Source organism: Umbelopsis ramanniana (assembly GCF_025399195.1).
Source record: "Umbelopsis ramanniana AG unplaced genomic scaffold K450scaffold_5, whole genome shotgun sequence".
Taxonomy (NCBI): domain Eukaryota; kingdom Fungi; phylum Mucoromycota; class Umbelopsidomycetes; order Umbelopsidales; family Umbelopsidaceae; genus Umbelopsis; species Umbelopsis ramanniana.
The window spans coordinates 70,537-87,528 of NW_026252091.1; the positions used below are offsets into that span (position 1 = coordinate 70,537).

The 16,992-nt window shown below is 42.1% G+C and overlaps 7 protein-coding genes across 7 annotated transcripts; 3 read left to right on the plus strand and 4 right to left on the minus strand.

Annotated features, from left to right (window-relative positions):
• Positions 1 to 78: 78 nt before the first annotated feature.
• Positions 79 to 925, minus strand: K450DRAFT_222774 (uncharacterized protein). Its single transcript, XM_051585956.1, has 3 exons — positions 887 to 925; positions 631 to 816; positions 79 to 565 (listed from the first exon to the last, which is right to left on the minus strand). The coding sequence occupies exons 1-3, from the start codon at positions 892 to 894 to the stop codon at positions 373 to 375; spliced, it is 387 nt and encodes a 128-aa protein (XP_051448271.1). The 5' UTR covers positions 895 to 925; the 3' UTR covers positions 79 to 372.
• Positions 926 to 1,019: 94 nt separating this feature from the next.
• Positions 1,020 to 2,700, plus strand: K450DRAFT_222780 (uncharacterized protein). The gene is made up of 7 exons (XM_051585957.1): positions 1,020 to 1,291; positions 1,347 to 1,515; positions 1,587 to 1,698; positions 1,762 to 1,904; positions 1,969 to 2,264; positions 2,341 to 2,604; positions 2,673 to 2,700. The coding sequence occupies exons 1-6, from the start codon at positions 1,043 to 1,045 to the stop codon at positions 2,506 to 2,508; spliced, it is 1,137 nt and encodes a 378-aa protein (XP_051448272.1). The 5' UTR covers positions 1,020 to 1,042; the 3' UTR covers positions 2,509 to 2,604; positions 2,673 to 2,700.
• Positions 2,684 to 3,367, minus strand: K450DRAFT_222783 (uncharacterized protein). The gene is made up of 2 exons (XM_051585958.1): positions 2,811 to 3,367; positions 2,684 to 2,728 (listed from the first exon to the last, which is right to left on the minus strand). Exon 1 carries the CDS (start codon positions 3,169 to 3,171, stop codon positions 2,887 to 2,889), a length of 285 nt encoding a protein of 94 aa, XP_051448273.1. The 5' UTR covers positions 3,172 to 3,367; the 3' UTR covers positions 2,684 to 2,728; positions 2,811 to 2,886.
• A 1,988-nt stretch (positions 3,368 to 5,355) lies between these two features.
• K450DRAFT_156993 (uncharacterized protein) lies at positions 5,356 to 5,514 on the plus strand (the record flags this gene model as incomplete). Its single annotated transcript, XM_051583979.1, has 1 exon — positions 5,356 to 5,514. A coding segment is annotated over one exon (159 nt), but the record flags the coding sequence as incomplete, so codon positions are not given.
• Positions 5,515 to 8,082: 2,568 nt separating this feature from the next.
• On the plus strand, positions 8,083 to 10,947 carry K450DRAFT_222789 (uncharacterized protein). The gene is made up of 13 exons (XM_051585959.1): positions 8,083 to 8,196; positions 8,267 to 8,450; positions 8,522 to 8,612; positions 8,683 to 8,971; positions 9,035 to 9,178; positions 9,234 to 9,349; positions 9,426 to 9,525; positions 9,608 to 9,701; positions 9,766 to 9,940; positions 9,997 to 10,181; positions 10,244 to 10,346; positions 10,409 to 10,699; positions 10,781 to 10,947. The coding sequence occupies exons 1-13, from the start codon at positions 8,142 to 8,144 to the stop codon at positions 10,874 to 10,876; spliced, it is 1,923 nt and encodes a 640-aa protein (XP_051448275.1). The 5' UTR covers positions 8,083 to 8,141; the 3' UTR covers positions 10,877 to 10,947.
• Positions 10,948 to 10,964: 17 nt separating this feature from the next.
• On the minus strand, positions 10,965 to 12,144 carry K450DRAFT_222793 (uncharacterized protein). The gene is made up of 4 exons (XM_051585960.1): positions 11,874 to 12,144; positions 11,466 to 11,805; positions 11,288 to 11,398; positions 10,965 to 11,221 (listed from the first exon to the last, which is right to left on the minus strand). Exons 1-4 carry the CDS (start codon positions 11,910 to 11,912, stop codon positions 11,019 to 11,021), a joined length of 693 nt encoding a protein of 230 aa, XP_051448276.1. The 5' UTR covers positions 11,913 to 12,144; the 3' UTR covers positions 10,965 to 11,018.
• Positions 11,996 to 15,535, minus strand: K450DRAFT_222798 (uncharacterized protein). Its single transcript, XM_051585961.1, has 5 exons — positions 15,439 to 15,535; positions 15,111 to 15,325; positions 12,843 to 15,042; positions 12,695 to 12,767; positions 11,996 to 12,613 (listed from the first exon to the last, which is right to left on the minus strand). The coding sequence occupies exons 1-5, from the start codon at positions 15,485 to 15,487 to the stop codon at positions 12,079 to 12,081; spliced, it is 3,072 nt and encodes a 1,023-aa protein (XP_051448277.1). The 5' UTR covers positions 15,488 to 15,535; the 3' UTR covers positions 11,996 to 12,078.
• Between the last annotated feature and the right edge of the window lie 1,457 nt (positions 15,536 to 16,992).

The following is a 16,992-nucleotide window of genomic DNA, read 5'->3' on the forward strand; positions in this document are numbered from 1 at the left end:
CCACATCCAGCCTTAAACAATTAAAATCAACATAGTGCATTCCTTCAATACTCGACGACCAAGCATGGCAAATGGTAATTTGTTACCATTCGGTATACCGAGTATGGGCAAAAACAGAAAGAAAGATTCGTGTATCCGGCACATGGTCAATCATCAGCCCTGTGGCATTCCACAGCTAAAATGGAACATAGTAATATTGCATGTCAAATAAGTGTAGGCTAATTCGCCATATTTTATGAGTGATCTATGGTACAAATGATTGGCAAGTGACTAAAATACTTGGTCTAAGTAGTAACTTCTATTGCATTTGGACCTCGTCCGAGTTCACGTTACTGCGTCCCAAACCTCCTCGCTTTCCATTGTCAGCAGCGCTTACGCCTGCTGCAGCATCAGCCTGCACAAAATTGCGTTATTTAGAGGTTCATTCCTGCATTGCTGCCTGCAAATCGATTTAACACATACCTCCTTCTGTGTATAAGGCTCCTCTTGGGTTTTCTTTACTCTTCTCTTGTGAAGTTTTGACTTTTCGTGCTTCTGGAGAGTGTCATCGTTTGGAAAGTAACGGCTGAATATACAAAATTTTGTGAGAAAAATACTTTTGATTTACGAAAACCAAGTAATTGAACATACGCGCAGGGAACACAATAGTGTTGTCCAAGACCAGTTTTATCAGCATCAATTGGTTGATTCTTCATTTTTTCAATGTTGCCTTCCTTCAGATCTTCATGAATTTGATCTAAATCTTTGGTATATGCTCTTGTTCGGAATTTGCGAGAAATATCTCGGATTCCATGATGCGTTCTCGAGCGTCGAAGTCTAAAAAGAATGTATTTCATGTTTGAGTCTTGACATAGTACATAGACTACAAATACATTTGTCTACTGACCTTCCCATTTGGCACTAGAATAGAGACGAAGAGGTTCAGTCTCAAAAAAAAAAAAAAAGGAACTTTGACTGCGAAATTGGGTGGCCAATCAAATGGCTTTAATAACATTTGCCTGCCAGTCAATGACTGAACAGCAGGCTTTCCCTACTGTTCGGAATGAAAAGATCTCGCGATGTCACAATCGAGGAAGACGTAGAGTTCGACGCTCTTATAAGCAACAAGGACCTACTAAAGGGTGTTAAAGCTTCTGGATATGAACGCCCTTCACCAATACAGTTGAAGGCCATTCCGCTGGGCCGACTCGGTGTTGATCTCATTGCGCAGGCGAAATCAGGTACCGGCAAAACCGTCGTTTTCGGTAGCATAGCACTTGAAGGAATTGATCTTTCAGTACTAGATCCTCAGGTATGTGGTTATATTTTGTGCCTCGCATACAACTTTTTCTAATGGCATGTACTAGGTTCTAATTGTGGCTCCGACGCGAGAAATAGCCGTCCAAATAACTGAAGTCCTTCGAGTCCTAGGAGCTTATATGCCCAAGTTCCAGTGCCAAGTGTTCATCGGAGGGCTATCTGTTAGAAGCGACGCTGGTAAATTAAGTCGTTGTCATGTAGCTGTTGGAACTCCAGGTAAGCACAAAGAGATATCCTCTACGCTATCACAAATGGAGATGTACTCAAGCCAGATCATATGACTACAGGACGAATTATGGCACTGATACAGCAAAACAAATTGCGAATGTCAAAAATAAAGCTCGCTGTTCTGGATGAAGCTGACAAAATGATCGGTGGAGATTTCTATGCACAAACGAAGTAAGACGAGAGAGGCTAATAAAGCATAAACCGAAACACTGTACTCATCCAACTTCCTTTTAGGTACATTCTCGATAAATTACCAGCGCAGAAGCAAGTTATAGCTTTCTCAGCAACATTTGACGACGCTTTATACGATCTCCTCTCAAAATACATGAATAACCCACAAAAAGTCGTGCTCACAACAGATGCACCAGTACTGGAAGGTATGCCCAAAGCCTTTTAAAGTACTCGCGCAATTTTTTCTAACTCATCACCTTTTTCTATCAGGTGTTCAACAATATAACGTTCCCGTGACGATCGATGAGGTTGATTCAGCATTGCTGCAGATTCATTTGTACGAACAAAAATTCAAGGCTGCTGTAGATTTACTGGAAAAAATTCCATTTTACCAGTGCATTGTATTTCTGAATCATCGAGGAAGGGCAGTTGACTTGACGCAATTTTTGAATACTAATGGATGGAAATCATGCCATATAAGCTCGGGGATCAGCCAACAACAAAGACTCGAGGTGATGCAAAAAGCTCGGAAATTTAGGATACGAGTGTTGATCTGTAGCGATTTGGTAAGTATTGATTTCTGTTACAAATGAAGGCATTCTGAAGGATTATCGTTTTTTACGACTAACTATGTATTTTCAGATTGCACGAGGTATTGATATCGACCGTGTTAACCTCGTCATCAACCTCGATTTTCCAAAGGATGTAGAAACGTACCTGCATCGAGTGGGTCGCACGGGTCGTTTCGGTAATAGACTCACGTATTGCACACCAAGTTTGGCTCACTTCTCTCACATCTTGTATTCTTAGGAACCTCTGGCATTGCTGTGAATGTAACTAGCCCACATGATAGTGCGTTCATGGAAAAACTTGAAGAAAATGGAGTCCATGTTGAACCTCTACCAGGTACGGTAATGTCGGTAGTACCACACTATCGTCGAAGCATAATCAAGTTGACGACTGCTTTTTGACAGATAACCTAAGCCTTGGTGCTTTTACAAAAGAACTGGATGACTCCGAAAGAAAGATCCTTGAATCATTCGAGTCAAAAAGACAGAAAGTACGTTATTAGACATACGCGAATGTGAGGGTCTTGCATTCATTCAACTAACATATAAACAGACGAAGACAGTCATCAATGCTTCGATGCAACGTAAACGAAAGAAAATCAGCACGCAAGGCCAATCATCAGAAAGCCAAACGATACCCGCTCTTGCCGATAAAACCGACAAAGCTGATACTACCATCGTTCAGGCATCCAAGAAAAAAGATGTTTATAATACTCAACATGATCGTACACAACTCCTTCCCCCTGCAACGGGCCCACATGAATACCAATCCTATGTATATAATGCTTGGATGCAAAAAACGATGACAAATATAGATCCACCTGATCTCTTCTTTTGATAACAGCATTTCAAATCGTTTGCTAGGCCAAACCATCCTGATACTACAGCGCAATCGTCGCTGCATTTATCTCGACTATCAGTCCCATAATCAGCTATACCGAACAATGCTGATAACTGTTTACAAAGATTGTGAGCAAAGTAACGGCAGCAGCGTTCCCGATATGGCGAATGCTGTGTAATGAAAAGCCTGTCATATTCATCAATTCTATTACCTTTTGTAAATAATATATTTAAGATTAAATAGTGAAGTAAATGAGTTACAGACAAAGATAGTGCTTCTTCTCCAAGAGAATATTCAAGTAATCGGCATAAATGTAGACGTTAACAAATCGGCTCTAGACGGGAGACTGTGTAACTTATCCTTGGTAGGGTTTGCTAGGGTTATTGCCTTTACACACGCGCAGTGCCTCAAAAAAATTGCCTTTCACTTTTCTCTATTGAGACCATGTTGCTTCGAATACTGGTAATGCAGGAGAAAACATGCGCTCATCTATTTCTGAGACGATGGCTTTTTTAACCTCTAGATGGCTATTCATCGAGTATCGGCGATGCACCTTGAAAAAGAAAAACCTGTTCTGGAATAAGCTATATTGATGAACCGTTGCCTCCGAAAATGTCTCTCTCCGTACTAAGATTGCTTGCCCGTTTACGTCAGAGCCAAGGGTTTATGGAGCACAGCATGGTACATGCGTTTATAGACGGCTGATGTTGGTTACAACTTTGTACTTAAAGCTAACAAGTGATAATCTAGACTAGCCTAGCAATAGTATGGCACGACATGCAATATGAGTATAGACCGCTATATCAAGATTGGGCATTCAATAATGAACGGGTAAAGAGTGAAAAAAGAAAGCTAGTTGATGTAGGAGATGCTGGTGCTAACGACATGTCGATGTCTGCATATGTAACTAAACCCAGAAGCACGATCTGTGTGATTATCCTGTATCTTGGTAGAAACATAACGCAAGGGGTAGTGGAATTCTACTCAGACAAAATGCGCAAAGTGGTTTTGTCGATCTTTTTCTGCATGTGAAACGGGACTAAAGTATGGTGAATTTACATGATTTGACCACCTTGTAAAGGGGTTATATCTACGAATTGACGATAAACGTCCCAATATTTGGCATCATGAATTTATTGTCAAAAGTCAAAAATAAGAAGTAGCATTTTGTAATACATAAAGAAAACAGCCTACATGACCTCAAACAAGTTGTAACAGAAGCAACCAGAAGTAAAGACTAATCCGGCTTACAAGCCATTTTAGATTATGTTGGATTTATGCACGGAAAATCTACTTCTGGCCACAAGACTTTAGTTTGAATAGCGTTTCCTTGGCGATAATAGGCATGAGATATCTTTCCTCTTGTAAATGAGCTTACGTTTGAATAGTAATGCTAGTTTTAATCGTAAATAGTCCTTAAAGGCATGAACTTATCCCGTTTTGTTTCTTATCGAGGTACGTTAGATCAGAAATCAGCACGGCAAGCAGATAACATCGCTAATTGGTATGTGACGAAACCCCACGAAAATGATATGAATATGCCATCATAGCCACCACCATGACTGCTAAGGGGAGCTCTCCTTTTTTCACCCGCTTAGTGTTCACACCTCATAGAAACAGTGGAGCTCGTCAGACCAGAGCATCGACACGCCAGATCTTGTGAACTCCGTCCTCCCTCCTTAACTTTCTATTGACGAGGGGCTAAAGTGCCTAGATCGCTATTCGCTCTAAAGTCCACCAGGCCAAGTCCGTGAATCAAAAACAAGAAATCTTTGTCAATGTTCTACTATAATAACATTGCAAGGGATGTACGGACTTGTTGATCATCCGTATAAAGACCCGCTGAAAATCAGACTTTACATTTAACGTGGTTCTACCCGCCTGGCTGTATATATCTAATTCGATACTGTATACTGGTTTTCTTTCATTTCATATCCTGTTTTGTTCATCTCGCTTATCTTTCCCGAAGAACACGACACTTGACTATAAGCTGAAATGCAAGCACAGCTGTTTATAAGAGATTTGAATGCATCTTTCTCGTACTTTTCGAACTTGCCAAGTGATGAACAACATGCGTCCATCTATCTTTCTGGGTCTGACTTGGACAAGGTAGAGAAATCACGTATGGCGTCTGGAAAACTCGCTTCAGCGCACAAGCCGTCGATGCTACCGACCTACGAGACATTTCACAAGCTACCTTTCGGGGAGTTTAGTCCAAACTTCTACAATCCTTTTCAAGTCAAGCATCGACGCCGTACTACCAAGGAGCAATATCATACATTAGAAGCAAGCTATATGGAAAACCCTAAACCTACATCCAATACCCGTAGAAAGTTGTCTTCTCAATTAAACATGACGACTCGTGGTGTTCAAGTTTGGTTTCAAAACCGCAGAGCAAAAAGTAAAGCATATCGGCAAAAAAGACCATGCAGAACGTCAAGAGCGTCATGTGCTACCAGCAGTCTAACCAGAAGGCAAAGATCGGCATCATCGCAGTCATCTAGCTGCGCTTCCGATGAAGAGAAGATGTCTGAAAATGATGCATCGAAAGTTACATCCCAACCCGCGAGGAGGGGTCTCAACAAAAACATAAGCCTCGCTGGTAATCGTGCGTCGAATACCCATGCCCTGCAGAAAGTTACCCCTAATGCAGATCAAGACCAGACTACCAATAATTTGCTAGATTTTCTAACAGATAGCCACATGGACCAGCCTCCTTGCCAGGACTTTTCCTCATTAGAACAGGATCAAGCCAATGCTTATTTTTCATTTCAAGGCTCCTCAGTTGACGAAATGAACTGTCACATTCATTGCATGAGTCCGTTTGCCTGTCAATTATATCCGGAAGACTTATTTGGCTCAGAATCTACAACTTCAAAAGACTTCGATATTATGAATGCTACGATATACAACAAGATTCCGGTAAAGCACTTAAACTCTAAAGCTCCACAATACACTCCTCCACATGACCTGTTGATGCACAGAAGACTATCCTGTCCATTACCGGCTAACAGCAGGGAGTTGAATTATACCAATTTGCTCCACAAACCAAATCTATCGTTTCCCGTAAGTCACCTTGAATCTACATAGACTGTATTTCTGAAAAATACCGAACACGAACTTAATCATCCCAATTCATGTACAGTATGAATCATGCAATGACTCCACCAAACTTATGCGCTCAAAATCGTTGACACCATACTCAAGCAATTTCCCATATCCCGAGATGAATATACCCGCTGCACAGTGGAATGAATTCCACGATAATTCACAAGCTTTGGATTGCACCGACTTAGACAGTGAAAAATTAATGTACATTATGAGCGCCGATTATTAAAAAAAAAATTGTGGCCATGTATTCTGAAGACAAGCGACCTCGCAGTACACTTTTGCACCTTCCACGCTGTTTTGACTCTACCACTTGACTTTCTTCAATGAAAATGAACTTGAAAATTGTTACAAGTACTAAACTGCATACTAATTTTAAAATGTTGAAACGGGTTTAAATTAGAACAATGACTACGATATCAGGGTTTGAGCCACTGAAAGGTCCAGTGTGTCAGTAATGGTGTTATTAAGTTTTAATGTTACGATTGAAGAATACGGTCTTAAGATTCCAAGACTTGTATTGGATTTACGTTGGTGGGATTTTCTTGCCTTGCCTAAAAGAAGTGTATTAGAATGATCCCATTTCTTAATCACTATCTTGAGAAACATGCTTACCGAGCAATTGATGAAAGCGAGGGAACTGGACGAAAATTGATACCACTAAGTTTTTTTCCAAACGGACGACAAGTTGGTTGAGCGGTTCTATACGCTCGCTTCGATTGTGTTCCAAATAGAACATGCCAAAAGCTTCTAGGGTTGAGATAGCCGTAGTATCTTGGACTTTGAGACAACCGTACAAAGTATGCTAGTTTGGAGCGTCTACAAGAGCAACTTGCGTAACTAGCCACTGGATCCTTGCCTCGGCATTTTCTGCTCTTATGTACCTGTAAGGTCGTCCAGTCGAAAAAGGACCCTGGATAATTTCGGCCCTAAGAGGAACTTGGGATTGGAGTCCTGGAACTTGCTGGGGCTTGTAGGAATGAGTGCATTAATTTGGAGTGGATGCTCTTGTAGAGAATTAAACTTGACGTTCAGTTTACACTGATCGCCTTTGCCAAACAATGAACGGCGTAAGAACACCCGTTTATCGCTCATTGCATTTAACGCACCGATCCATGACCTCTACACCGTCGTCCCAAGCGAAATATACCGATGGCGATCATTATGCGTTCTCAAAAAAAAAAAGAAATTTGATAAAATGCTTAACCAAGCACAAATTTTTGTCAACTAATGTGAATTAGCTGGTCGGATATTCATATCCAGTGTCCACGGCCATCACAAGAACAGAGCTGCAGTTTGTGCGTGCACGCTTGAGGATCTGTTGATTTGCAATAACAGAGAAGCCAAACTGCGCTCAGCCAAAACGGTGCGACTACAGTTGCAAGAATCGTATTTCAAAGAAGCTTCCTTCATCACTCACTGGTTGTTGCTAGGGCTCGAAGAAGCATTATTGGAAAAGCTGGTCGAAATGATGAGACAAATTTTGATGAACCAGGTCAATTGTTACAAAGGTATTTACAATTCACGCAAGTTGTAATTGTGGAAGTCCAGGAAATAGGTGAAATGGATGATAATACTGCCGTTGCCTTGAATGCCTAATTTATTTACAGCTATCGCTCTCAAATTATTGCTGAAGGAAGCGGTAGAATGTAAGGCTGTGTCAAGAATATATGCCTGGCGTCCAATTTAGTCAGCAGAAGCTTCCGGCCTCCGATTGATATGTTAATTACATAGAGCTAAACCGAGAGCATGGTCATGAATTGAGGTGAATGGCGGAGAAGCTTGTAGTTTTATACCAAAAATTACAGTATTTTGAACGTCACATTCACTCACCAATCAGTGAGATCCCCATTGCAGCTTTAACGCTTCACTCAGTTGGTCCCAGTTGTCATCGCGTTGTCCTTTAAACTCCACCTTCAATCAAGATGTCTGCTCTCAGTAGCGCCAGCGAGATTGCCACTCTTCGTGATGCTCAATTTGGTAAGCACATGCCTCAAGTCGACTGATGCACTGCATCATACACGCTAACAACTTTTCTATTTACTTACAGCTGCCATTGTCTCCATGCTCAACTTGAACAAAGGATCTGATCAATACACAATATCAACCGACAAAAATAATTCTAACGACGAAATAATATGGAAGGTTTTGATATTTGATCAGTTCGGACAAGACGTAATATCCTCGGTCATGCGGGTCAACGACTTAAGAGACAACGGCGTTACTGTACACATGTAAGATAGGCATTGCAGCTTTAACCTATTGCAAGCAACTTCAAGCTGATCCTGTTTATCGATGCTCTTAGGCAATTAAGTAAGGATCGATCAGCACTTGCCGACGTTCCAGCCATTTACTTTGTCGAACCAACTTCCGAGAATGTGAAGCGAATTTGTGATGTAGGTATCTTTACCTAGTCAAATCCATATGCAGCATGTAATTCTCATCGAGGCTTTTCACCATTAATAGGACATGAAGAAGGATTTGTACGATTCCTATTACATCAACTTTGCTTCTAGTGTCTCTCGTAACATTTTGGAGGAGTTTGCCGCAACTACCATTGCCACAAATACTGCTAGTTCAGTAGCTCAAGTTTATGATCAATATCTGAACTTTGTGTGCACCGACCCAAATGTCTTTTCATTACATCAACCACGTGCGTTTGTCACCCTTAACGACCATTCAGCTGCCGAGAGTGCCATCGAAACCACCATCGACTCAATAGCCACATCACTCTTCTCAGTCCTTGTTACAATGGGTAAAGTATCGATCGATATTTTGAATGTTTGTGATTAATTGAAGGCTGACAAGGTCTATGTAGGAGTTGTTCCCATTATCAAATGTCCAAGAGGAAATGCAGCCGAAATGGTAGCTAGAAAGCTGGATTCCAAACTCCGGGATCATGTCATGAATTCTAGGAACAACCTTTTTGCAGATAGCAATGCAGCTAGTGTACAACGACCAGGTAGGATATGAAATTTTGGAAAGGCTTGCAGTTCTTGGATCTCACACCTTTCTAGTTCTTATATTACTGGACAGAAGTTTGGATCTTGTACCTATGCTCAGTCATTCATGGACGTATCAAGCACTCATTCATGATGTACTTGATTTGAGACTTAACCGCATCATTGTTGAGGTACGTGATCAGCAGCGCTGATTTATCCTTTACTTTTCGATCTAGACACAATATTCATGGAAATTTATCGCTATAGTCTGAGGACCATAATCCAAAAAACAAAAAGACATACGACATCGAAGCCAAGGATTTCTTCTGGAATAAGAACGCCTCGAACCCATTCCCACAAGTTGCTGGTAAGTTTATTATAAGTGGTGGATTAAGGCGTGCTCCAACCGTATCTAACGAACCCCCATTTCCGCGTAATGATAATTGTAGAGGACATTGATGTGGAGTTGAATAAATACAAAAAGGACGCAGCAGAGATCACACGGATGAGCGGAGTCAGTTCACTAGATGATATGAATCAAGCGTGAGTATCTTGCATGCAAATGAAAAGAAACATCGGTGTAGGAGTCTAACGTATCCATCATCAGTGATTTCTCTTCCAATGCCAAATACCTCAAATCAGCCATTACTGCCCTTCCCGAGCTTACAGCGCGAAAGGCAACATTGGATATGCATATGAACATAGCTACTTACTTGCTCAACGGTATCAAGGATCGGCAACTGGATTCCTTTTTCCAAGTAGAAGAAGTTATTGCTAAGCAGGTAAGTTTGTGCGCAGTGAGATATTTTTCTGTTATGTATACTGACCGTTCTTGCAGAACAAGACGATGCTGCTTGAAATGATTAATGATCCCGAAAAGAAGGATCCTACGGATAAACTACGACTATTTTTGATATACTACTTGACTATCACTGAAGAGATACCAAAGGACGATATGGCGGATTATGAAAAGGCATTGGCAGCAGCCGGCTGTCAGTTGGAAGCTCTCAACTACATCAAGAAGTAAGCAGTATAGGATTAGGTTTACAAGTAGTGACCATATATCTAACTCATACACTGAATAGGGTTCGAGCGTTTATGAGAATGACATCTGTAGCGGCGTCAACTGCTCCTCAATCTGGCTACCAGAGCGAACTCTTCCGAGGTTTTAGCAGCATTGGCAACAAAGTATATGAAAGTCACATTGGCATGAACGTGTTTTGAACTAGCTTGCTAACATTGACATAAAGCTTTCGGACAGACTTAAGGAAGGTGGCCTCGGTGGTGGTTTTGAAAACCTGCTGTCAGGGGTCAAGAACCTCCTGCCTTCACGCAAGGAACTCATTATTAGCAAGGTCGTTTCCAACATTATATCACCTATCAACGAAGTGTCCGAAGTGGATGATTATTTGCAATTCGATCCAAAATTAAGGCAAAATGCGAAACCTTCACGACACAAAGTAGCTTATCAAGAAGCTATTGTATTCGTCATTGGTGGTGGCAATTATATTGAATACCAGAACTTGCAGGAAGTTGCATCGGTAAGTGGATGGCTGGGTACTTTGTATTGCGCCTATATCCCAACATTTGAAATACTAATATGTCTTTTGGCCTTACATCAGCGTAACAATCTGCAAAAGAAAATTACTTATGGTTCAACTGATATCCTCTCCCCCTCTGAATTCCTTGAACAATTGCAATCATTGGGAACTGAATAAATTGATCGAGAGCAGTCGATCAGGAACGGTGTAATAGGAATATGCTTAGAAGTACAGTGATGCGATACTTTAAGAGTATAAAATAAACTAAAGGAAGAAAAGAAAAGAAAATATTGTTATCAAACCGAAATATGTATTGCATCTATGCTTTGGAACTTCCAAATCCTCCAAAACCCATCAATTTTGCCATTTCATCTTCTTCTGTTGCAGCCTGATCGCCTTGCGCCGCATCCTTCTCGGACGAATCACCAGCCGGTGCTTCCTTTTTGGCCTTCTTTCGCTCCTTCTTCCTTCGTTTCGCTTCGTCTTCTTCACGCTGACGTGCTTCTATCCGGGCATCTAAATCTATGATATGAAACATGTGTAAGTATGCGCTATTACTGCGCGATGGTGCTGTTAAATGCAACTCACCGTATTCTTCCTTAGGCTGTTCCTTTTTCCGCTTCAACGCAGCTAGTCTTTCTTTTACGCTATCAACTGAAGCACGTTCGACCTTCATGGACATGCCAAGGTTCTTTTGATCTAGAAATGGGTTCAATTTTAGTGACCGTACGGGTAGATCGCATGCAGTGTAGCGTTTTCCCCTTACGCTTCTTTCCATTGATGTGATCCAGGTAGTTTGTACTGTCCTTTACAACGCAATCACAGGCTTTACAGTAAAAGCCTGGTTGCTTTGATGCTGGGCCGGCCGCTCCTACTGATACGACTTGTGTCTTGTTGAGATTGGCATCAAGGACTATCTTCTCATCACGAGCTTTCAGTAATTCCCGCTGTGGTTGAGCAGGTGTGGAGGTTCGCTGGTATTTTGGCTTCAAGCCTTTGGCTTTTCGGTCCTCGTTTTCTTCTGCTAGTTTGTCAGCGGCCTCACGCTCTTTTGCTTTGGCTGCATACTCTTCTTTGTTCCATGTTCTGCGGAATGTAGTGTCTTTCTATTAACAATCATAACAATTAGCAATGGGCGTGTTGAATTTTTTAAACAATGACCACCTATACATACGCCAGTACCAGATCCGTAAAAGCCAGAGTTCGATGCCATGTTGATTCAGGCAAATGGAAAGAAATATTTAAACAGGTAAAATGGGATTTATTTTTATTTGTATTGTATTGTGTGGATGAGAAATGCTGAGAAAAAAGCAGTCAACAGTTCTGACAGCAAGAATACGACGGTGCGGGATTAATGAGTTTTGATGAGTTTAAAGAAGCTACCATCTGCCTCCACGTTTGACTTCGGTAAATCCATCACTGTCCTTCTTTTCTCCACCTTCTTGTTGCTCTTGAGCTCTCTTTGCAGCTTCTCTTTCTCTCCAACCTCCGCCAGTGGAGGCTCCGCCACGGGCAACAAATCGAGGAGGTGGTGCAGAGCTTGCTGATGGGCCATCGCGACTTTCACGACTATCACGGAAATCGCGGCTGTCACGGCTGTCGCGGAAGTCACGGCTATCACGGCTGTCGCGGCTGTCACGGCTGTCACGGCTATCTCCATATCCAGGACGTCTATATCTATCTTCGGAAGCAGCGGGGGGTCCAGCACGACGCCAAGCGCCACCGCCTTCAGTGCTTCTAGCGAATCGGCTATCACTACTTGTTGGCTCGGCCGCTTCACGACGTCTCGATGGTGGTACCCATTTGTCGGTAGCTGGTGGTGCTGGCTGTCTTGCTTCGGCAGCAGAAGCCGCACGCTTGGCCTCGATAGCGGCTTCTCGTTCCTGTTGAAGTCTGGCAGTTTCGTCGAGTTTTCTACAAGAAATAGGTTCATTAGAGGGGATATTCATGGCGAGACTTTATGCAATATATCTAATGACTGATATGATTATTTACCTTCTTCTCTCCTCCTCTTCTTCTTTTCGCTTTTCAGCTTCAGCAGCCTTCTCAGACTCCATTCTTTCGTGTTCTGTTGAAGGTACATAGTTAGTAAAACGAACATATTTGGTGGATGCAAATAAAAGTGAGAGCATGTTTTGCTTACCTTCTCTCTCGCGACGTTCTTCCTCTTCTTGTGCTCTTTGTCTAGCCTCTTCCTCTTCCCGCTGTCTAATCAATTCATCTCTCTGAGCACGGTACTGTTCGATTCTCTTTTGCTTCTCTTGAGCGATCTTTTCTTGCACAGCATTTTGCTGAGCAAGGAAGATATCCTTTCGCTGGTTCTCAATGTTGGCCTTGAAAGCATTATAATCAGCAGAGATGCGAGACAAACGAGACTTCATCTTCATATCTTCAGCATGCTTAGCAGCAGCAGCCTTGAGTTGAGCCTTGCGAGCAGCTTCGTAATAAGCAACATCACTCTTTTGCTGATGTTCGTAGTCCTTTTCAAGGAGAGGGATTTCTTCCTTGCGGTAGGCTCGTTCAGTGTGATCAAGACGCTTGGCAATGCTCTTGAGACGCTCGTTGAGCTCCTTTTGTTCGCTTTGAAGTCGGCTGACCTTGAGGTTAAGCAAAGTCTCAACATCGGCATTCTCAATTTCTTCAGGCTTGAGTTGCATACCAGTCTTGGCAGCAATTTCATCAGCGATCTTCTTGGCTTGATCGCGCTGGATCTCTTCCTGAATTTTGCGAAGACGTTCAGCCTCACGACGCTTCTGTTCTTCTTCACGTCTCTTTTGCTCGGCAGCAGCCTTTTGTTGAGCAATGAGAGCACGTTCTTGTGCGGCTTCACGTTCAGCACGGGCCAATTCGGTTTCAATCTCTTCCTTGCGTTGTTCGATGATGACCTTTCGGGCAAGGGTGTTCTTGTGTTCTTCTTCGGCACCAGCAAGAGCACGAGCGAAGGCTTCTTGCTTAGCTTGAGCAGCACCCTGTTGAGCTGAGGGGTCGATCATTTGAACAGTGGTGTGCAAGCATTTACCAAGACGAGAAAGTTGTGTGCGCATAAGATCGGCAGGAGATGACTGAAGCTTAGGACCTTCAGCAATGGTATCCTTAGGTGGTGCGAACAAATCGGTTTCAAAAGTCATGCTTTGGGTAGCATGGTCTATGCGAATGTTGAGTTCACCCTTCTTGCAACCGTTCATAATGAACTTCTCAATGGTGGAAGCATCGTATTTGTAAGGCTCAGGGAATGATGCGAGTTCAAGAACAAAGTCAAGCTTGATGGTAGTATATACTTGTGAAAGTTGCTGCAAAAGGCGGGTGAGAATGACTTGATGAAGGGGATGAACATATCTAGCAAGTTCGGGGTCTTGAGCCAATTGAGACATGATAGGGTTGATCTTCTTGCAAATGGACAAGGGATGGAATTGAACTTCGAGGATGTTGTACAGATCACGGATTTCGGGTCTGACGCGACGCAAGATATTCTTATTGAGTGCTTCCTTCAAAAGAGCAGAACGGCTGGGGTGTTGAGGAAGTCCAAGCAAAGATGAGAGACGGTTGAGCTTTTGAATTCTTTGTTCATCAGCTTCGACATATCCGGGTCTAGTTCTTGAAGAAGTGATGACAGGGATGGCGAGGGCAGACAACAACACAATGTTAGCCATGGCGATTTGCTCATCATCAGTCAGGTTCTTGTTGATAGCACGAACAATGTTGGAATATCTATTCCATGCTGCAGCATGGAAAAGATAGTTTTCGCTGACCATAAAGATTTTGGTGAGCATCTCGTAATAGTTGGCCATCATTTGGGGCTTGGGAGGACGCTTGGACATAGATAACAAGTTGTGAATATCTTCAACTGACTTGAATGCCTCCTGCCACAACTCAAGCTTGACTGCAGCATTCAACTGGTTGAAACGAGCATCCAAATGTCTTTGGAGGGTGTCAGGGTCGTTCAAGTTGATGGAATGAGCTTGATGAGCATATTTGGCGATGTTCTGCAAATGGTTGCGAAGAATATCGCAAAGACGACGGAATTCGGTTTTGCGACCATATGTCAAACAGAATTCGAATGCTTGGTTGGAAACTGATTGGTAAAGAACTTCCAAGCGAACATTGTTTCTAAGGGTGTCGAGAACAGTGCGGTACGCTTCCCACAAGAACTTCAACCATGGGGTAACGACAGATCGATCGGTACGGTCCTTGCTTTGTTCACCGCTAACGGTGCTGAGCATAATGGACTCGGGAGTTTCGGAAGCTTCCAAATCGTCAATAGCATCCAAGGTGATTTGATCTGCTTTGGATTGAGCTTCTGTCACCTTTTGTTCTGCCAATTCCAGGAATCGGTTGATGACGAGCTATGAAAAAAAAAATTAGCATGCAGACAATGTGGTTTTGAGCATACACTGATTCCAATTGTATATACCTCGATGGTGGTGACACTGGTGTTTTGCGCAATGTTTTTGTATTGATGCAAACCTTCCTTCACGATCTTGCCTTTTCGAAGATCAACACACAGCTCTACATACTTGAGCATTATAGGCTCCATGGAGACAAGTGGCGTGTTGCGCGATCTCTTGGACATAACAACTTCATGGAGCGCTTGAAGCGCTGCAAGACTTTGTCCAACGGCGATGAGCTCTGCATAATGGAGAAATTTCAAACGAAATGTCGCGAAGTCAGTATCTATTCGTATTCATCGAGATTTGCATCCATCCATCTATTCATCTATATCATCCATCGTCGATATATACCTTCGGCCCTCTTAAGAGCGTTGGCGTTGCCGCTTCCACCGTACTGCATCTGATGAAAAGTGGTGGTCTACCGGTAATAGGCTCTGAGCGATTGATATCGAATACCCTACCAGCGCGGTGTGTGCACATCCACAACCCCGCCCTAAAAAGGAAAATCACGTGATTTATCTTACAAGCTGCTATCCAAGCTGAGCATAGCCTTTCGACTATGATATCGTTTTGCAGAGTACTCCAAGGTATGAGGCTAGAATTCCTATAACATTTTCTAGAATTCTATTTTTGTACACCGCACAAGTGGCAATTTGCCGTTAGTCAATGCTTCTAACTCGCGAGTATAAACCCACTTGTCAGGGAGAGGCAGGGCATTCACTGGATATAATACTTTACGATCTGCTCGAGAATTTGTTCTAAAGATACCCCTCTCTCAGAAACAATTCAGGATGTAATTACAAATTACTTTGGATTCCAGTCGAATTGACTTCGTTTTGTTAATCGCATAGCTAAAAATAATAAGCCAGCTAACATTCTGCAGACGAATACAACAGGAAGTTGTCATTTATTCTCCTTCAAACATTCAAATGGGGTCAATGTACGAATTATTTCAATTTGCATAAAACCAAGTATTGCTCATAGCTGAAGTCTTTTGCCCCTGCGTTGATCTGTAGTTTCAATGTCGGGTCTCCTTTGTGTGGTCCTCTCACACCTCCATAAACGTCAATGATCGACACCCTCCTTGGTCTTAAACTGTCCAGTTTATATGTCATTACTTTTTTTCATTCCTTCAACTTCTTCCTCCTCCCTTCACTATTAGACACCTATTTCCACTTTTTTCTTTTTTTCTTCATTATAATTATTTCAATTCCTTCATTTACAAATAATTTTTTCGAAGCATCATTGATACTTCTCATTCCCGGTCCTTAAACATACACTGTCCTGCTGAACACCCCACAAGCAGTGACAACGTCCATACAATAATCGAAAAGTTGTAAAAACAAAAAAAAAGAAAAATGTATTCGCAAAATATGAAGCGCACCAAAAGTGGCGCAGACATGCTATTCGATAAAATGCGACATGAGCAGCAAAAGACTGATCAATTGGCTGCCCACCATTTCTTGGAAGCAACGCTGGAACATAAGATTTCAAATGAAAATCTACATAGTGAACTAAAAGATGGAGTTCTACTTTGCAAGTAAGGAACTCAATTAATTTACTGTTGAAAGGATTGTTATATTATACTGATATAGTACTAGTCTTGTAAACAAACTACGACCAGGTACCATCAAACAGGTCGGAAATAAGGATTTGCCATTTGTTAAGGTAAAGCAAAATCGTAAATTCAAGCGGAACCGTCCAAATTTTTTAAAAATTAAAAAAAAAAAAAACTTGTAGATGGATAATATTACTCGCTTCCTTCAAGGAGCTCGTCAGGTATTTGTTGTCATATGGCGTAATAATATGAATCGAGGCGAATGGACGATTAACGATGATCCCGAAGCTCGGCATGAATACTTCACAACTATTCGAAACAATCGATTTATTCGAGGCCAAAGACAT